The following is a 21,887-nucleotide window of genomic DNA, read 5'->3' on the forward strand; positions in this document are numbered from 1 at the left end:
CCCTGGCACTGTAGGCAGCGGTGCTAACCACTCTGCCAACATGATGCCCTGGAAGCAAACAGTGATGAACTGCCAGTGCCAGAAGAGGTACCCATTATTGCAGTTTCTGTCAATGTCGATCCTGTGGAAATATCTCTGACAACAGAACTACGTCTTTCTGAAAAGAACGGAAACCTGCTCAAGGACTCGATTTATAATTCTTCAACGCATCTATATAATTTAGTTAAAAGTTAGGACCAAGTGAATTTGTTATTGAAGATTGTGTAAAGGAGTTAAAGAGGGAGGGATATGGTGATTGTCCCCTTAACGGGAACACAGCAGAAAAATGTCACCTGGCTTGGAGAACCAATTGGGACTCAGTGGGGAATCCCCACAGCAGGTGTCGCCCTCTTAGGCAGGATACATTTTGGGAGCCCTCTTAGGCAGGATACATTTTGGGAGCTCTCTTAGGCAGGACACATTTTGGGAGCCCTCTTAGGCAGGATACATTTTGGGAGCTCTCTTAGGCAGGACACATTTTGGGAGCTCTCTTAGACAGGATACATTTTGGGAGCAATCTTAGGCAGGACACATTTTGGGAGCTCTCTTAGGCAGGACACATTTTGGGAGCTCTCTTAGGCAGGACACATTTTGGGAGCTCTCTTAGGCAGGACACATTTTGGGAGCTCTCTTAGGCAGGACACATTTTGGGAGCTCTCTTAGGCAGGACACATTTTGGGAGCTCTCTTAGGCAGGACACATTTTAGGAGCTCTCTTAGGCAGGATACATTTTGGGAGCAATCTTAGGCAGGATACATTTTGGGAGCTCTCTTAGGCAGGACACATTTTGGGAGCTCTCTTAGACAGGATACATTTTGGGAGCAATCTTAGGCAGGACACATTTTGGGAGCTCTCTTAGGCAGGACACATTTTGGGAGCTCTCTTAGGCAGGACACATTTTGGGAGCCCTCTTAGGTAAGACACATTTTGGGAGCTCTCTTTGACAGGACACATTTTGGGAGCCCTCTTAGGCAGGACACATTTTGGGAGCTCTCTTTGACGGACACATTTTGGGAGCTCTCTTAGGCAAGACACATTTTGGGAGCTCTCTTTGACAGGACACATTTTGGGAGCCCTCTTAGGCAGGACACATTTAGGGAGCTCTCTTTGACAGGACACATTTTGGGAGCTCTCTTAGGCAGGATACATTTTGGGAGCAATCTTAGGCAGGATACATTTTGGGAGCTCTCTTAGGCAGGACACATTTTGGGAGCTCTCTTAGGCAGGATACATTTTGGGAGCAATCTTAGGCAGGACACATTTTGGGAGCTCTCTTAGGCAGGACACATTTTGGGAGCTCTCTTTGGCGGACACATTTTGGGAGCTCTCTTAGGCAAGACACATTTTGGGAGCTCTCTTAGGCAGGACACATTTTGGGAGCTCTCTTTGACAGGACACATTTTGGGAGCTCTCTTTGACAGGACACATTTTGGGAGCCCTCTTAGGCAGGACACATTTTGGGAGCTCTCTTTGACGGACACATTTTGGGAGCTCTCTTAGGCAAGACACATTTTGGGAGCTCTCTTAGGCAGGACACATTTTGGGAGCTCTCTTTGACAGGACACATTTTGGGAGCTCTCTTTGACAGGACACATTTTGGGAGCCCTCTTAGGCAGGACACATTTTGGGAGCCCTCTTAGGCAGGACACATTTTGGGAGCTCTCTTTGACAGGACACATTTTGGGAGCCCTCTTAGGCAGGACACATTTTGGGAGCTCTCTTTGACAGGACACATTTTGGGTGCTCTCTTTGACAGGACACATTTTGGGAGCTCTCTTTGACAGGACACATTTTGGGAGCTCTCTTTGACAGGACACATTTTGGGAGCCCTCTTAGGCAGGACACATTTTGGGAGCTCTCTTTGACAGGACACATTTTGGGAGCCCTCTTAGGCAGGACACATTTTGGGAGCTCTCTTTGACAGGACACATTTTGGGAGCTCTCTTTGACAGGACACATTTTGGGAGCTCTCTTTGACAGGACACATTTTGGGAGCTCTCTTTGACAGGACACATTTTGGGAGCCCTCTTAGGCAGGACACATTTTGGGAGCTCTCTTTGACAGGACACATTTTAGGAGCTCTCTTAGGCAGGAGACGTTTTGGGAGCTCTCTTAGGAAGGAGACGTTTTGGGAGCTCTCTTAGGCAGGACACATTTTGGGAGCTCTCTTCGGCACGAGACGTTTTGGGAGCTCTCTTAGGCAGGAGATGTTTTGGGAGCTCTCTTAGGCAGGAGACATTTGGGGAGTTTTCTTTGGCAACAGGGAGCAAGCTGCAACACAGTGGCTGCTGAACAAGTCTGACAAAAGGATTTCTTAATGTGTTTACGAATGAACTTTTCATGTGCATCTTCACACTAACCCCCGTGCTGTACCTGTCCTCGGAGTTTGATGGGGACAGTGTAGAGGCAGCTTTACTCTGTATCTAACCCCGTGCTGTACCTGTCCTGGGAGTGTTTGATGGGGACAGTGTAGAGGCAGCTTTACTCTGTATCTAACCCCGTGCTGTACCTGTCCTGGGTGTGTTTGATGAGGACAGTGCAGAATGAGCTTTACTCTGTATCTAACCTGGTGCTGTACCTGTCCTGGGAGTGTTTGATGGGGACAGTGTAGAGGGAGCTTTACTCTGTATCTAACCCCGTGCTGTACTTGTCCTGGGAGTGTTTGATGTCCACATTATACATGTCCCTGTGACTGTGTTGAACTCACCAGCTCTCTCTCTTTGTCTCCTCTCTGACTGTGTCTCTCTCTCTCTCTCTATTCACTGTTGCTATGTAGACACCTCTGTATCGCAGCCAGCATTACCAGTGCCAGTCTTGGGTGACACAGCATCAAAGCGAACACCTACCCAGTATACCAATGGAGGTGCCACTTCCAGCTGTGCCCAGAGTCACCCTGGTCCGGTGTCAGCGCCTATTTGTACATCCCCAGGCGCCCGGTCAGAGAAGGCGCGCCTGGGCTCAACATCTTCTGTCTACACTCGAAGCAGCTACAAGTCAGCGACCTCTCAGCTGTCGTCGCCAGTGGGTGAAGGTGAGTAACCTACCTGCCCGTCATTGCCCACTTTAGTACCGAAGCCTGTGGGGGAGGGCGGTGATTTTTAACCGTTGTCTGCTTCGTGCTGACACCAGTCCTAGAGGCCCCACACCATAGACCACCTTGCCCCACTGCTGAGGGACTGCCTCACCACAGTAATGTTCACAGAAGGCTCTCGGAAAAGTGCCACATGAAAGTATGTTCATGATAACAATTCAGGCCATCGACTACCATTGCATTTGCCTGACTGTGGGATGGCCAAGAAGGTGGATGGAATTGATTGAATCGGCTGTGTTTTGAGTAGCCAGAATAAGCGTTCGGGGAACTGCCTTTGGGATCTGTGGTAGGGAATTTTGTAGTTTAGGAACAAGCTGGTCGGCTCCTTCAACTGTTTGTCAGTGTTTCTGCCCCCACACCACCTACTTCACCTCCCCCATACCCCATATCCTATTAATTTCTCCATCAGTGTTTATCCAGCTTCCTCCTTCCATCCTTAAGCACATCGAGACGATTTACCTCAACCACTCCCCGTGGGAGCGAGTTCCACATTCTCCCCACTCCCCGTGGGAGCGAGTTCCACATTCTCCCCACTCCCCGTGGGAGCGAGTCCCACATTCTCCCCACTCCCCGTGGGAGCGAGTCCCACATTCTCCCCACTCCCCGTGGGAGCGAGTTCCACATTCTCCCCAATCCCCGTGGGAGCGAGTTCCACATTCTCCCCACTCCCCGTGGGAGCGAGTCCCACATTCTCCCCACTCCCCGTGGGAGCGAGTTCCACATTCTCCCCAGTCCCCGTGGGAGCGAGTCCCACATTCTCCCCACTCCCCATGGGAGCGAGTCCCACATTCTCCCCACTCCCCCTGGGAGCGAGTGCCACATTCTCCCCACTCCCCATGGGAGCGAGTCCCACATTCTCCCCACTCCCCGTGGGAGCGAGTTCCACATTCTCCCCACTCCCTGTGGGAGCGAGTCTCACATTATCCCCACTCCCTGTGGGAGCGAGTCCCACATTCTCCCCACTCCCCATGGGAGCGAGTTCCACATTCTCCCCACTCCCTGTGGGAGCGAGTCTCACATTATCCCCACTCCCCGTGGGAGTGAGTTCCACATTCTCCCCACTCCCCGTGGGAGCGAGTTCTACATTCTCCCCACTCCCCGTGGGAGCGAGTCCCACATTCTCCCCACTCCCCGTGGGAGCGAGTTCCACATTCTCCCCACTCCCCGTGGGAGCGTGTCCCACATTCTCCCCACTCCCCGTGGGAGCGAGTTCCACATTCTCCCCACTCCCTGTGGGAGCGAGTCTCACATTATCCCCACTCCCCGTGGGAGCGAGTCCCACATTCTCCCCACTCCCCATGGGAGCGAGTTCCACATTCTCCCCACTCCCCGTGGGAGCGAGTTCCACATTCTCCCCACACCCCGTGGGAGCGAGTTCCACATTCTCCCCACTCCCCGTGGGAGCGAGTTCCACATTCTCCTCACTCCCCGTGAGAGCGTGTCCCACATTCTCCCCACTCCCCGTGGGAGCGAGTCCCACATTCTCCCCACTCCCCGTGGGAGCGAGTTCCACATTCTCCCCACTCCCTGTGGGAGCGAGTCTCACATTATCCCCACTCCCCGTGGGAGCGAGTCCCACATTCTCCCCACTCCCCATGGGAGCGAGTTCCACATTCTCCCCACTCCCCGTGGGAGCGAGTTCCACATTCTCCCCACTCCCTGTGGGAGCGAGTCTCACATTATCCCCACTCCCCGTGGGAGCGAGTCCCACATTCTCCCCACTCCCCGTGGGAGCGAGTTCCACATTCTCCCCACTCCCCGTGAGAGCGAGTCCCACATTCTCCCCACTCCCCATGGGAGCGAGTTCCACATTCTCCCCACTCCCCGTGAGAGCGAGTCCCACATTCTCCCCACTCCCCGTGGGAGCGAGTTCCACATTCTCCCCACTCCCCGTGGGAGCGAGTCCCACATTCTCCCCACTCCCCGTGGGAGCGAGTTCCACATTCTCCCCACTCCCCGTGAGAGCGAGTTCCACATTCTCCCCACTCCCCATGGGAGGGCGTTCCACATTCTCCCCACTCCCAGTGGGAGCGAGTCCCACATTCTCCCCACTCCCCTTGGAAGTGAGTTCCACATTCTCCCCACTCCCCGTGAGAGCGAGTTCCACATTCTCCCCACTCCCCATGGGAGCGAGTTTCACATTCTCCCCACTTCCCATGGAAGTGAGTTCCACATTCTCCCCACTCCCCGTGGACACGAGTTCCACATTCTGCCCACTCTCTGGATGAAGGCCTGTCGGCTGAAATATTCTCTCTGGTGTCTCTCAGTCCTCTCTCTCTCAGGGAGATATCTGTACAATGACTGGTGTCTCAGTCCCCCCACCCCACTCTCTCTCAGGGAGATATCTGTACACTGACTGGTGTCTCTCAGTCCCCTCTCTCTCAGGGAGATATCTGTACACTGACTGGTGTCTCTCAGTCCCCTCTCTCTCTCAGGGAGATATCTGCACACTGACTGGTGTCTCTCAGTCCCCTCTCTCTCAGGGAGATATCTGTACACTGACTGGTGTCTCTCAGTCCCCTCTCTCTCTCAGGGAGATATCTGCACACTGACTGGTGTCTCTCAGTCCCCTCTCTCTCAGGGAGATATCTGTACACTGACTGGTGTCTCTCAGTCCCCTCTCTCTCTCAGGGAGATATCTGTACACTGACTGGTGTCTCTCAGTCCCCTCTCTCTCTCAGGGAGATATCTGTACACTGACTGGTGTCTCTCAGTCCCCTCTCTCTCAGGGAGATGTCTGTACACTTGACTGGTGTCTCACAGACCCCTCTCTCTCTCAGTGAGATATCTGGGGCGTCATTCTCCGACCCCCCGCCGGGTCGGAGAATGGCCGTTGGCCGCCGTGAATCCCGCCCCCGCCCCCGCCGAAGTCTCCGCTCCCGGAGATTGGGCGGGGGCGGGAATCCAGCCGCGCCGGTTGGCGGGACCTCCCGCTGGATTCTCCGGCCCGGATGGGCCGAAGTCCCGCCCAGAAACTGCCTGTCCCGCCGACGTAAATCAAACCTGGTATTTACCGGCGGGACCAGGCGGTGTAGGCGGGCTCCGGGGTCCTGGGGGGGGGCGCGGGGCGATCTGACCCCGGGGGGTGCCCCCACGGTGGCCTGGCCCGCGATCGGGGCCCACCGATCCGCGGGCGGGCCTGTGCCGTGGGGGCACTCTTTCCCTTCCGCCTCCGCTACGGCCTCCACCATGGCGGAGGCGGAAGAGACTCTCCCCACTGCGCATGCGCGGGAAACTGTCAGCGGCCGCTGACGCTCCCGCGCATGCGCGGGGAAACTGACAGCGGCCGCTGACGCTCCCGCGCATGCGCCGCATTTCCGCGCCAGCTGGCGGGGCAACAAACGCCATTTCCGCCAGCTGGCGGGGCGGAAATCCCTCCGGCGTTGGCCTAGCCCCTCAATGTTGGGGCTAGGCCGCCAAAGATGCGGAGACTTCCGCACCTTTTTGCCGGCGCGATGCCCGTCTGATTTGCGCCGGCTTTGGCGCCAGTCGGTGGACATCGCGTCGTTGGGGGAGAATTTCGCCCCTGTACACTGACTGGTGTCTCTCAATTCCCCCTCTCTCTCTCAGGGAGATATCTGTACTCTGACTGGTGTCTCTCAGTCCCCTCTCTCTCTCGGAGAGATATCTGTACACTGACTGGTGTCTCTCAATTCCCCCTCTCTCTCTCAGGGAGATATCTGTACTCTGACTGGTGTCTTTCAGTCCCCCCTCTCTCTCTCAGGGAGATATCTGTACTCTGACTGGTGTCTTTCAGTCCCCCCTCTCTCTCTCAGGGAGATATCTGTACACTGACTGGTGTCTCTCAATTCCCCCTCTCTCTCTCTCAGGGAGATATCTGTACTCTGACTGGTGTCTTTCAGTCCCCCCTCTCTCTCTCAGGGAGATATCTGTACACTGACTTGTGTCTCTCAGTCCCTCTCTCTCAGGGAGATATCTGTACACTGACTGGTGTCTCTCAGCCCCCGCTCTCTCAGGGAGATATCTGTACACTGACTGGTGTCTCTCAGTTCCCTCTCTCTCAGGGAGATGTCTGTACACTGACTGGTGTCTCACAGACCCCTCTCTCTCTCAGTGAGATATCTGTACACTGACTGGTGTCTCTCAATTCCCCCTCTCTCTCTCTCAGGGAGATATCTGTACTCTGACTGGTGTCTTTCAGTCCCCCCTCTCTCTCTCAGGGAGATATCTGTACACTGACTGGTGTTTCTCAGTCCCCTCTCTCTCTCAGGGAGATATCTGTACACTGACTTGTGTCTCTCAGTCCCCTCTCTCTCAGGGAGATATCTGTACACTGACTGGTGTCTCTCAGCCCCCTCTCTCTCAGGGAGATATCTGTACACTGACTGGTGTCTCTCAGTCCCCTCTCTCAGGGAGATATCTGTGACTGGTGTCTCCCATCCCTCTCTCTCTGGGAGATATCTGTACACTAACTGGTGTCTCTCAGTCCCCTCGCTCTCAGGGAGATATCTGTACACTGACTGGTGTCTCTCAGTCCCCTCTCTCTCTCAGGGAGATATCTGTACACTGACTGGTGTCTCTCAGTCCCCTCTCTCTCAGGGAGATATCTGTACACTGACTGGTGTCTCTCAGTCCCCTCTCTCTCAGGGAGATATCTGTGCACTGACTGGGGTCTCTCAGTCCCCTCTCTCTCAGGGAGATATCTGTACACTGACTGGTGTCTCTCAGTCCCCTCACTCTCTCAGGGAGAATCTGTACACTGACTCGTGTCTCTCAGTCCCCTCCCTCTCTCTCAGGGAGATATCTGTACACTGACTGGTGTCTCTCAGTCCGCTCTCTCTCAGGGAGATATCTGTACACTGACTGGTGTCTCTCAGTCCCCTCTCTCTCTCAGGGAGATATCTGTACCCTGTCTGGTGTCTCTCAGTCCCCTCTCTCTCTCAGGGAGATATCTGTACACTGACTGGTGTCTCTCAGTCCCCTCTCTCTCAGGGAGATATCTGTACCCTGTCTGGTGTCTCTCAGTCCCCTCTCTCTCTCAGGGAGATATCTGTACACTGACTGGTGTCTCTCAGTCCCCTCTCTCTCAGGGAGATATCTGTACCCTGTCTGGTGTCTCTCAGTCCTCTCTCTCTCTCAGGGAGATATCTGTACACTGACTGGTGTCTCTCAGTCCCCTCTCTCTCAGGGAGATATCTGTACCCTGTCTGGTGTCTCTCAGTCCCCTCTCTCTCTCAGGGAGATATCTGTACACTGACTGGTGTCTCTCAGTCCCCTCTCTCTCAGGGAGATATCTGTACCCTGTCTGGTGTCTCTCAGTCCTCTCTCTCTCTCAGGGAGATATCTGTACACTGACTGGTGTCTCTCTGTCCTCTCTCTCTCAGGGAGATATCTGTACATGGACAGGTATCTCTCAGTCCCCTCTCTCTCTCTCAGGGAGATATCTGTACACTGACTGGTGTCTCTCAGTCCCCTCTCTCTCAGGGAGATATCTGTACACTGACTGGTGTCTCTCAGTCCCCTCTCTCAGGGAGATATCTGTACACTTACTCGTGTCTCCCAGTCCTCCCTCTCTCTCAGGGAGATATCTGTATACTTACTTGTGTCTCCCAGTCCTCCCTCTCTCTCAGGGAGATATCTGTACACTGACTGGTGTCTCTCAGTCCCCTCTCTCTCAGGGAGATATCTGTACACTGACTGGTGTCTCTCAGTCCCCTCTCTCAGGGAGATATCTGTACACTGACTGGTGTCTCTCAGTCCCGTCTCACTCAGGGAGATATCTGTACACTGACTGGTGTCTCTCAGTCCCGTCTCTCTCAGGGAGATATCTGTACACTGACTGGCGTCTCTCAGTCCCCTCTCTCTCTCTCACAGGGAGATATCTGTACGCTGACTGGTGTCTCTTAGTCTCCTCTCTCAGGGAGATATCTGTACACTGACTGGGGTCTCTCAGTCCTCTCTCTCTCAGGGAGATATCTGTACACTGACTGGTGTCTCTCTCTGTCCCCTCTCTCTCAGGGAGATATCTGTACACTGACTGGTGTCTCTCAGTCCTCTCTCTCAGGGAGATATCTGTACACTGACTGGTGTCTCTCTCTGTCCCCTCTCTCTCAGGGAGATATCTGTACACTGACTGGTGTCTCTCTCTGTCCTCTCTCTCTCAGGGAGAATCTGTACACTGACTGGGGTCTCTCTCTGTCCCCTCTCTCTCAGGGAGATATCTGTGTCATGATATTCATATAAACATACCATGGTGCAAACACACACACACTGATGGACAGATCAACGGACCAATCAACACACACGCAACATCACAGCCAATCACCAGTGAGAGCACACGCACTATAAAACAGGGAACACCACAGTTCCCGCTCACTCTACCAGGAGATAGCTCAGAGCACAGAGCTCACAGCGTGCCACTCTGACATACACCATGTGCTGAGTGCCTCACTAAGATAGTGCTAGGGCTGTGTCCACAGGTTAGCCGGTGAAGTACGAACCACAGCCAGAGGTTAACAGTGGTTGTTATCAAGAATAATAAAACAGAGTTGTACCATCTACAACCCTGTTGGTTCATTTGTATAGCGAACACCCAACACGACATAGTACCAGGATTGGAACTCAGCAACTGTGAGACCTACCTGCACATCTTCAGGGATCCGCCATCCTGCTCCATGGACACCATCAGCCCGCCGCAGCCACTCTGAATCGCTGGAAATCGTGGCTTCAACTGGAAGCTGTTTAAACAGCGCTTCCAGTTCTTCCTAGAAGCCACAGACAGGGAGAATGCATCGGACACCAGGAAGATCGCCCTCCTCCTCTCCACGGCAGGGCAACACGCCATCCACATCTACAACTCCCTGGCACTCGCGGAAGGTGAGGACAAGACGAAGTACAAGACGGTCCTGCTAAAACTTGAGCAACACTTCAGCGTGGAAGTGAATGAGAGCTTCGAGAGGTACCTCTTCCAGCAGCGCCTGCAGGGTAAGGATGAGCCTTTTCAATCTTTTTTGACACACCTCCGTATCCTTGCGCAGTCCTGCGGCTATGAGGCCACCTCCGATTCCATGATACGGGATCAGATAGTTTTTGGGGTCATCTCGAACACCCTGCGCCAGCAGCTCCTCAAAATAAAGAGCCTCACCCTAGCCACCGCCATCGAAACCTGCGTCCTCCACGAAAATGCGACCAGCCGGTACTCCCAATTCCAGGCGGCCGAATCGGCACGGCAGGGGTCCCACGAGGCCGAGCGGGTCCAGTCGATCGAGTTCCTCCCAGCCCGCGGCCCGGACGAGGGCGACCATTTTGCACGCTTTCCGAGGCCTCCCGCGCTTGTATGCGGCAAAAGAGACGTCGACGCAGAGGGACGTGATGCGCAGGCGTGCTCTACGCAGGACTGAACTGCGCATGCGCGGTAGTGCAACGAACGCCATGACGTCACGACGTGCGGCAACTGTGGATCCGCACACTTAAAGTGGCAATGTCCAGCCAAGACTCGACAATGCCTCCGCTGTGGCAGCATGGGCCACTACGCTGCCTGCTGTCGAGCAGCTCAACCTGCCAACGCTCCGCAATTCCGCCAGCCTCGCAGGGACGTGCGGGCCATTCAGCTTCCATACACCGAGTCATACCCTGACGACGTACAGACCGGTGACACCGACGACCGGGAAGCCTTCCGCATTGCGGTAATTGACAAAAATCGGATGTCCTCAAGTAGGACCCATCAGCCGATGCCAGTGCACAGCGTTAATCCAGGCGATGAATGGTGTGCCACCCTAACGGTCAACCAATCACCAATCACATTCCGTTTACACACTGGTGCCTCCTCCAATCTCCTCGTATGGTCAGCCTTCTACGCCTTGAAGGTCAAACCACCGATTCTGCCATCCCGCTGTCAGTTGGTCGATTACAACGGAAACGTTATCCCGGCCATGGGGTCCTGCCAGCTCGAGGCTACACACAATTCACATACAGCCACATTGTTCTTTGAGATAGTTGGATCCTCGAAGGACTCTCTGTTAGGCGCACAGGCGTGCAAGGTCCTCCACCTCGTTCAGCGGGTACACACTCTGTCTCCAGAAGGCACGTCCGATTTCCCGGATGCAGAATTTAGGGCGCAGCTCCACTCGCTCCTCGCCCACAACCAGGAGGTTTTCGAGGGCATGGGCACACTGCCCTACACTTACAGAATACGGCTCAAACCGGACGCCACCCCGGTCATTCACGCACCTCGTAAAGTCCCAGCACCACTCAAGGACCGCCTCAAGCAGCAGCTGCAGGATCTCCAGGACCAAGGAGTGCTTTCCCAGGTCACGGAGCCTACGCCATGAGTCAGCTCCATGGTGTGCGTTAAAAAGCCCTCTGGCGAACTCCGGATCTGCATCGACCCGAAAGACCTGAACAATAACATCATGAGGGAACACGACCCCATACCCAAACGGGAAGAGATCACGAGCGAAATGGCTCGGGCTAAAATCTTTACAAAGCTTGATGCATCAAAGGTTTTTTGGCAGATTCAGCTGGATCAGTCCAGCAGGAAGCTGTGCACTTTCAACACTCCATTTGGCAGATACTGATACAATAGGATGCCGTTCGGCATCATCTCGGCCTCCGAGGTGTTCCATCGCATCATGGAACAGATGATGGAGGGCATCGAAGGGGTGCGTGACTATGTTGACGACGTCATCATCTGGTCCACCACACCACAGGAGCACATCAGTCGTCTCCAGCGCGTCTTTGCTCGGATACGAGATCAGGGCCTGCGCCTCAACCGAGCCAAGTGTTCTTTTGGCCAAACTGAGCTAAAGTTTCTGGGGGACCACATCTCCCGGTCAGGGGTGCGGCCGGATGCCGACAAAGTGACAGCTATTACAGCCATGCCGCAGCCGGCAGACAAGAAGGCAGTGCTACTCTTTCTCGGGATGGTCAACTTCCTGGGGAAGTTTATTCCCAACTTTGCCTCCCACACAACGGCTCTTCGCCACCTGGTGAAGAAGACTATGGAATTCCAGTGGCTGCCCGCACACCAGAGTGAATGGGAGGAGCTCAAGATCAAGCTCACCACCGCCCCGGTCTTGGCGTTCTTCAACACTAATCGAGATACAAAGATCTCGACTGATGCCAGCCAGTCCGGCATTGGGGTGGTACTCCTGCAACGGGACGACACTGCATCATGGGCCCCGGTTGCCTATGTCTCGCGGGCCATGACCCCCACAGAACAGCGCTACGCGCAGATCGAGAAGGAGTGCCTGGTCTTGTTAACCGGCATAGATAAATTCCACGAAGGTCTCCCTCAGTTCACCGTGGAGACCGACCATCGCCCCCTGGTCGGCATCAGACAAAAGGACCTTAATGAGATGACCCCTCGCCTCCAGCGCATTCTGCTCAAGCTCCGGAGGTACGACTTCCAACTGGTCTACACCCCGGGAAAGGACCTCATCATCGCGGATGCCCTGTCCAGAGCAGTGAGCACACCGCCCGAATCGGAGGGGTTCATCTGTCAGGTCAAAGCGCATGTGGCCTTCACATCGGCCAATCTGCCAGCTAATGATTCGAGTCTGGCCCGTATTCGCCGGGAGACTGTGGCTGACCCCCTTCTACAACGTGTAATGCGCCACATGACGGGAGGGTGACTCAAAGGACAGTGCCCACAATTCTACAATGTCTGGGACGACTTGGCCGTCATTGATGGTGTCCTCCTAAAGCTGGACCGGATTGTGATCCCACACAGCATGCACAGGCTGGTCCTCGAACAACTGCACGAAGGCCATCTCGGGGTTGAGAAGTGCAGGCGGAGGGCCCGAGAGGCGGTATACTGGCCGGGCATCAGCGAAGACATCGCCAACATGGTGCTCAACTGCCCCACCTGCCAAAGGTTTCAGCCGGCGCAACCCCCTGAGACACTTCAGTCCCATGAGCTGGTGACGTCCCCCTGGGCGAAGGTGGATGTGGACCTCTTTCATGCGCTCGGCGGGACTATGTCATCATAATTGACTATTTTTCCAATTATCCGGAGGTCATACGCCTGCACGACATGACATCATCAGCTGTAATCAGAGCATGTAAAGAAGCCTTCGCTCGCCATGGCATTCCGCTAACCGTCATGTCGGACAATGGGCCCTGTTTTGCGAGCCAAGAATGGTCTTCTTTTGCTGCTTCATACAACTTAACGCACGTGACGTCCAGCCCTCTGCATCCCCAGTTGAATGGCAAGGCGGAAAAGGGCGTCCATATCGTGAAGCGGCTCCTCTGCAAGGCTGCTGATGCCGGATCTGACTTCTGTTTCGCCCTGCTGGCCTATCGCTCAGCCCCACTGTCCACGGGCCTCTCACCAGCCCAGCTGTTGATGGGTCGCACCCTCAGGACCACTGTGCCATCCATTCATGTTCCTGAACCCGACCATGCTCCAGTACTGCAAAGGATGCGACAGCAGCGTGCTCAGCAGAAGGTGGCACATGACTCTCGGGCGACTGATCTTCCTGCCCTGTCGCCTGGAGACAACGTCCACATACACCTACCAGAGGGTGGCTGGTCGGCAACCGCCGAGGTTCTCCGCCGCGTGGCTCCCCGCACGTTCCTGGTTCGCATGCCTGATGGCTCCATTCACCGGCGTAATCGGCGGGACCTTCGGCTGCTTCCGCGCTCGCTACGTGATCATCCACCGGTGCTACGCCCTCCTGTTGTCCCTGATGTCGACTTCGTGGAGCTTCCTGCCACCATGCCTATTCCTCTATCGCCCGTGGCCAGGCCCATTCCTCAGCCGGTGGATCCTGACCCACCCTTGAGGCGGTCAACCCGAATTCGTCGCCCACCTGAGAGACTGGACTTATGAGCCTGTTTGCACATTGGACTCACTGAATTGTTTTACAACAATGTTAATGTGTTTCTCTTCTGTCGTGCCAGGAGTTCTCTTTCGATATTTGATGATTGCTCTAGTTTTGTTTATGGTACAACCTCGTTGCTCTGTTGCATCTGACACCTTCCTATGTATATAGTTTAGCCTCATGTACATATTGTAAATATTGCACACACATACTCAGCCGCACTCAGTACACACCAATATTTATTACCATATAGGCACATATTCTTGTGAAAGGGGGGATGTCATGATATCCACATCAGCATATCATGGTGCAATCACAAACACACTGATGTACAGATCAACGGACCAATCAACACACACGCAACATCACAGCCAATCACCAGTGAGAGCACACGCACTATAAAACAGGGAACACCACAGTTCCCGCTCATTCAACCAGGAGATAGCTCAGAGCACAGAGCTCACAGCGCGCCACTCAGACATAGACCATGTGCTGAGTGCCTCTCGAAGATAGTGCTGGGATGGGTCCACAGGTTAGCTGGTAAAGTACGAACCACAGCCAGAAGTTAACAGTTGTTATCAAGAATAATAAAACAGAGTTGTACCATCTACAACCGTGTTAGTTCGTTTGTATAGCGGAACACCCAACACGCAATCTGTACACTGACTGGTGTCTCACAGTCCCCTCTCTCTCAGGGAGATATCTGTACACTGACTGGTGTCTCTCAGTCCCCTCTCTCTCAGGGAGATATCTGTACACTGACTGGTGTCTCTCAGTCCCCTCTCTCTCTCAGGGAGATATCTGTACACTGACTGGTGTCTCTCAATCCCCTCTCTCTCAGGGAGATATCTGTACACTGACTGGTGTCTCTCAGTCCGCTCTCTCTCAGGGAGATATCTGTACACTGATTGGTGTCTCTCAGTCCCCTCTCTCTCTCAGGGAAATATCTGTACACTGACTGGTGTCTCTCAGTCCCCTCTCTCTCAGGGAGATATCTGTACACTGACTGGTGTCTCTCAGTCCGCTCTCTCCCAGGGAGATATCTGTACACTGACTGGTGTCTCTCAGTCCCCTCTCTCTCAGGGAGATATCTGTACACTGACTGGTGTCTCTCAGTCCCCTCTCTCTCTCAGGGAGATATCTGTACACTGACTAGTGTCTCTCAGTCCCCCCTCTCTCAGGGAGATATCTGTACACTGACTGGTGTCTCTCAGTCCCCTCTCTCATAGGGAGATATCTGTACACTGGCTGGTGTCTCTCAGTCCCCTCTCTCTCTCAGGGAGATATCTGTTCACTGACTGGTGTCTCTCAGTCCCCCCTCTCTCTCAAAAAGATATCTGTACACTGACTGGTGTCTCTCAGTCCCCTCTCTCTCAGGGAGATATCTGTACACTGACTGGTGTCTCTCAGTCCCCTCTCTCTCAGGGAGATATCTGTACACTGACTGGTGTCTCTCAGTCCCCTCTCTCTCTCAGGGAGATATCTGTACACTGACTAGTGTCTCTCAGTCCCCCCTCTCTCAGGGAGATATCTGTACACTGACTGGTGTCTCTCAGTCCCCCCTCTCACAGGGAGATATCTGTACACTGACTGGTGTCTCTCAGTCCCCCCTCTCTCTCAAAAAGATATCTGTACACTGACTGGTGTCTCTCAGTCCTCTTTCTCTCTCAAAAAGATATCTGTACACTGACTGGTGTCTCTCAGTCATCTTTCTCTCTCAAAAAGATATCTGTACACTGACTGGTGTCTCTCAGTCCCCTCTCTCTCTCAGGGAGATATCTGTACACTGACTGGTGTCTCTCAGTCCCCCCTCTCTCTCAAAAAGATATCTGTACACTGACTGGTGTCTCTCAGTCCCCTCTCTCTCTCAGGGAGATATCTGTACACTGACTGGTGTCTCTCAGTCCTCTTTCTCTCTCAAAAAGATACCTGTACACTGACTGGTGTCTCTCAGTCCCCTCTCTCTCTCAGGGAGATATCTGTACACTGACTGGTGTCTCTCAGTCCCCTCTCTCTCAGGGAGATATCTGTACACTGACTGGTGTCTCTCAGTCCCCTCTCTCTCAGGGAGATATCTGTACACTGACTGGTGTCTCTCAGTCCGCTCTCTCTCAGGGAGATATCTGTACACTGACTGGTGTCTCTCAGTCCCCTCTCTCTCTCAGGGAGATATCTGTACACTGACTGGTGTCTCTCAGTCCCCTCTCTCTCAGGGAGATATCTGTACACTGACTGGTGTCTCTCAGTCCGCTCTCTCTCAGGGAGATATCTGTACACTGACTGGTGTCTCTCAATCCCCTCTCTCTCTCTCAGGGAGATATCTGTACACCGACTGGTGTCTCTCAGTCCCCTCTCTCTCAGGGAGATATCTGTACACTGACTGGTGTCTCTCAATCCCCTCTCTCTCTCTCAGGGAGATATCTGTACACTGACTGGTGTCTCCCAGTCCTCCCTCTCTCTCAGGGAGATATCTGTACACTGACTGGTGTCTCTCAGTCCCCTCTTTCCCACGGAGATATCTGTACACTGACTGGTGTCTCCCATTCCCCTCTCACAGGGAGATATCTGTACACTGACTGGTGTCTCTCAGTCCCCTCCCTCTCTCAGGGAGATATCTGTACACTGACTGGTGTCTCTCAATCCCCTCCCTCTCTCTCAGGGAAATATCTGTACACTGACTGGTGTCTCTCAGTCCCCCCTCTCTCTCAGGGAGATATCTGTACACTGACTGGTGTCTCTCAGTCCCCCCTCTCTCTCAGGGAGATATCTGTACACTGACTGGTGTCTCTCAGTCCCCTCTCTCTCAGGGAGATATCTGTACACTGACTGGTGTCTCTCAGTCCGCTCCCTCAGGGAGATATCTGTACACTGACTGGTGTCTCTCAATCCCCTCTCTCTCAGGGAGATCTCTGTACACTGACTGATGTCTCTCAGTCCCCTCTCTCTCTCAGGGAGATATCTGTACACTGGTGTCTCTCAGTCCTCTCTCTCTCAGGGAGATATCTGTACACTGACTGGTGTCTCTCGGTCCGCTCTCCCTCAGGGAGATATCTGTATACTGACTGATGTCTCTCAGTCCCCTCTCTCTCAGGGAGATATCTGTACACTGACTGATGTCTCTCAGTCCCCTCTCTCTCAGGGAGATATCTGTACACTGACTGGTGTCTCTCAGTCCCCTCTCTCTCTCAGGGAGATATCTGTACACTGACTGGTGTCTCTCAGTCCCCCCTCTCTCTCAGGGAGATATCTGTACACTGACTGGTGTCTCTCAGTCCCCACTCTCTCTTCAGGGAGATATCTGTACACTGACTGGTGTCTCTCAGTCCCCTCTCCCTCAGGGAGAGATTGTCACCATTGTTTCTCAGTTGAAGTGAAAGCTGCCCTTCGGCCTGTATGTCCGACGGGCAATGGAAACTATGCAGAAAATGTATACAACATGTTTAACAATTTGCTTTCCCTCTCCCGGACTTTCATTTTTTAGTAATACCTGTTTTGAACACACAGCTACAATAAAGGGACAAGCGGCTTTGTTTTTCTGACCTTCCCGCTCCTCTGCAGGAGAGGAAGCCTGGAGCCTGATCCTTGGCAACTGTCAGGAAACGAAAGTTTATTCAGGGGCTCATGTGTCATCTGGTTGTCTCTCATTTCCTGGCGACACTCCCAGTACTGGTGAAAGGGCGATCAAAACAGATTTCCCCCGGTTGGCGCTGCATGCAGCTTAGCCTGCACTGCATTCTGGAGGATTGATGGCGGCCTGACACAAGGCCTCAATCCCACAGTAGTGGCTTGGAGTCAGCTCCACCGCCTCAGTTGTCATCTGCTGCTGAAACCCTCAAGCCTGATCCAACCCCGCTCCAGACTTGACTATTCTGTTCAAGGCCTCGTTACCTACCCAACCCTTCTATCCCTACATCCCATGGCCTAACGCGCACCCAGCACTGAGGTGGCAGACCCGCTCCTGGTCCGGCAATGCCTCCATTTTAAAATTCTCATCCTCCTTTTCAACTCCGGCCTGTAACGAAAAGGGTTTCCTTTACTCCACAACAGGCTGGTATTGGGTGTCACAGACGACTGTGGGTGTCTCTCTCTTGCAGGTGTTGAAACCCCGACCCGGAAGTGTCGCACTGGGACAGCTTCGCAAGAGAGAGGGGACAATCTCACTGTTTATACCTAACCAGTGAAGTTGCCCTTATGCCACACCAGTTACCTTGACTGCCACCTACGCCTGTGTGAGTCTCTCTCCTGTGATGGTGAAGTGTCACCCGGTAGTGCCCTCCTGGTGCAACTTCACAAGAGGGAGAGAAAGAGGGACCACTGTTTATTCCTGACCAGTGGCCTCTCTTGAGTGAGCGTGCTCGAAGCGCTCAGATCCCCTTTTCCGGTCCTTGACTACGGGACTATGTCCTGGCAATTATTGTGACTTGACCACAGCGGACAGTGAAAGGAAGGTGAGACCACAATAATGGTAGTTTTAAAATAATTGATTTATTCAAGAGAAATTAAGTCTTCTGCAACTCAGATTACCCCACACACACAATTATGAAATACTATCTGTAAAACAAGAGACTAAACGGCACAAAGAACAAAGAAAAGTACAGCGCAGGAACAGGCCCTTCGGCCCTCCAAGCCCGTGCCGACCATGCTGCCCGACTAAACTACAATCTTCTACACTTCCTGGGTCCGTATCCCTCTATTCCCATCCTATTCATGTATTTGTCAAGATGCCCCTTAAATGTCTCTATCGTCCCTGCTTCCACCACCTCCTCCGGTAGCGAGTTCCAAGCACCCACTATCCTCTGTGTAAAAAAACTTGCCTCGTACATCTCCTCTAAACCTTGCCCCTCTCACCTTAAACCTATGCCCCCAAGTAATTGACCCCTCTACCCTGGGGAAAAGCCTCTGACTATCCACTCTGTCTATGCCCCTCATAATTTTGTAGACCTCTATCAGGTCGCCCCTCAACCTCCTTCGTTCCAGTGAGAACAAACCGAGTTTATTCAACCGCTCCTCATAGCTAATGCCCTCCATACCAGGCAACATTCTGGTAAATCTCTTCTGCACCCTCTCTAAAGCCTCCACATCCTTCTGGTAGTGTGGCGACCAGAATTGAACACTATACTCCAAGTGTGGCCTAACTAAGGTTCTATACAGCTGCAACATGACTTGCCAATTCTTATACTCAATGCCCCGGCCAATGAAGGCAAGCATGCCGTATGCCTTCTTGACTACCTTCTCCACCTGTGTTGCCCCTTTCAGTGACCTGTGGACCTGTACACCTAGATCTCTCTGACTGTCAATACTCTTGAGGCACATCGACAATTCTTACAGCTTACACAGATTTACATTACGACGCAAACACAGATGCACAAATATATTCACTCACCCACCCCAAACTTCAACCAGCTATACTAATTGGGAGTTTTCTGTGAGCTGGAGGAAAATACTCACCGCTCCAGGGACAGGATAGTTAAAAAAACGATGGCACAGATTTCTTTAGATCTTCTTCCAAGTTGGCCGGTCCTTGTGGCTATTGCTCCTCCGGTTCTCGTGGTCTGTTTTCAGCAAGGCGAAGCGTGTGTCAGGTCAGGAGAGTCGAGTTCTTCCAACAGTTCCTCAGACTTGACTTTTTAAGGGCAAAACCTTGAAAGGGTCAAACACTGACCCTCCCGCAGGTGAGTTCCAGGACAAAGGAAGCCTTTCTGATTGTTGACAGGATGGAAGTGATCAAGTTCCCCAATCACAAGGTGTCATAATGTAATTTGATTTTAATCAATGCCCTTACAAAAAGCTTGCAATATCTCTGGTTTCTGCTGGTCTCTTGACAATGGTCGCTGGAGATAACTTTAATTGTTATCCCATTACGGTATTGTGCGTCTTTCTGGCCAGGGCCGCAAGTGACTTGCATTTCAACTGCCCCCTCTGAATGAGATTGGGCTGTTTCGTGACTCATGGCCTGTTTGTCTTGATTCTGTTGTCTAGACATGGTTTGTACAGCAATCTGTCCATTTAAAATGGAATGTCCTGTTCCAACATGTCCAGTTCATTTTGGTCCTTTGATGAGTTTGCTACAACTTACAGGCCCCTGCCCCTCGCCTCCCCCTTACCCACTTGTCAGCAACCTCCTCCAGCCCACGAAAGTCACTGCGTTCTCCCGTACTGAGAACAAGTATCTTTGTTAAAGGTGGTATATCAATGCAGCTGTTGTTCATTTCTGTACTTCTAAGCTAATTGTGCTCCTTCTCTCCCTTGCACTTTTGTGAGATTTGGGAAGGTCAAAGGTCCAACCTTCCTGTCAGTAGAACACACAGGCGACCAGACGCAGTGGCGGGGGAAGACTTACACGATGACACCATGGGAGGAAGAATTACAGGGACAGGCAGGTTATTCCAGGGTTGAGGAGTTTGGCGGGAATTGGACCGGTTTCTACTGACTGCAGATAGCTTTCAGCGATTAGGCGACGAGGAATTGATGAAGCTCCAGTTGATCATTTGTGGAGGTTTGGGATTGAGGGATACGGGAAGATTGTGGGATTGAGGGATACAGGGATAAAGTGAGAGCGAGGGATATGGAGAGAATGTGGGATTGAGCGATATGGTGAGAAAGTGGGGATTGAGGGATTTGCGGAGAATGTGAGATTGAGGGATATGGGGATAAAGTGGGGAATGGGTGATGTGAGGAGAAGGTGGGATTGAGCGATATGGGGAGAAGGTGGGATTAAGGGAAATGGAGAAAAGGTGGGAATTGAGGGACACAGGGAGAAGGTGGGATTCAGTGATATAGGGAGAAGGTGGGTTTGGGGCATACGGTGATGAAGTGGGGATTAAGGGACAGGGAGAGGTGGAATTGAGGGATGTGTACAGAAACTATGATTGAGGGGAAAGGGAGAAGGTGGGGTTTGAGGGATATAGGAAGAAGGTGAGGTTTGAGGGATATGGGAAGAAGGTGAGGATTGAGGGATACAGGGAGAAGTGGGGGTTGAGGGATACGGGAAGGAGGTGGGCATTGAGGGATACGAGAAGAAGGTGGGGATTGAGGGATAAGGGAAGAAGATGAGGAATAAGGGATGCAGGGAGAAGGGATTGAGGGATAGGGGAAGGAGGTGGGGGATTGAGGGATACAGGAGGAAGGTGAGGATTGATGGATATGGGGAGAAGGTGGGAATTGAGGGATACGGGGAGACAGTGGGAAATGAGGGATACGAGGAATAGGTGGGGATACGGGATGTAGGGAGAAGGGGATTGAGGGATATGGGAAGGAGGTGGGGGATTGAGGGACACGGGAAGGAGGTGGGGGATTGAGGGATACGGGAGGAAGTTGAGGATTGAGGGATATGGGGAGAAGGTGAGGATTGAGGGATACGGGGAGACAGTGGGAAATGAGGATTACGAGGAATAGGTGGGGATACGGGATAGAGGGAGAAGGGGATTGAGGGACACAGGGAGGTGGAAAATGAGGGATCCGAGGAATCGGTGGGGATTGAGGGATAAGGAAAGGATGTGGAATTGAGGGAGTTATACAGAAACTGGGATTGAGGGACACGGGGAGAAGGTTGGGATTGAACAATAAAGACAGAAGGTAGGTATTGAGGGATACGGGAAGAAGGTGGGGATTTAGGGATATGGGGAGAAGGTGGGAAATGAGGGATTGTGGTGAAGGTGGGGATTGAGGGATATGGGGAGAAGGTCGGATTGATGGCTAAGGGGAAAAGCTGGGGATATGGACATGCAGGGAGAAGGAGGGGTTTGAGGGACGGTGACACAGTCGTTAGCAATGCCACCCTCACAGCGCCAGGGACCCGGGTTCAATTCTGGTCTTGTGTGACTATCGGTGTGGAGTTTGCACGTTCTCCCCGTGTCTGTGTGGGTTTCCTCCCACAGGCCAACGATGTGCAGGTTAGGTGTGGTTACGGGGATAGGAGGAGGGAGTGGGCCTAGGTAGGGTGCTTTTACAGAGAGTCGTGCAGAGTTGATGGG

General features: G+C 53.0%; 1 protein-coding gene across 2 annotated transcripts in view; it reads left to right on the forward strand.

Moving 5' to 3' along the window:
* The window catches only part of LOC140398974 (uncharacterized), a 185,641-nt gene that overhangs the window by 74,260 nt on the left and 89,494 nt on the right, over positions 1–21,887 (forward strand). For both annotated transcript variants that reach the window (XM_072487994.1, XM_072487993.1), the window contains exon 4: positions 2,816–3,070. In XM_072487994.1, coding sequence (XP_072344095.1) covers positions 2,816–3,070 — 255 coding nt within the window. The remainder of the gene's footprint in view (positions 1–2,815; positions 3,071–21,887) is intronic.

This window comes from Scyliorhinus torazame, chromosome 22, assembly GCF_047496885.1.
Source record: "Scyliorhinus torazame isolate Kashiwa2021f chromosome 22, sScyTor2.1, whole genome shotgun sequence".
NCBI classification, from domain to species: domain Eukaryota; kingdom Metazoa; phylum Chordata; class Chondrichthyes; order Carcharhiniformes; family Scyliorhinidae; genus Scyliorhinus; species Scyliorhinus torazame.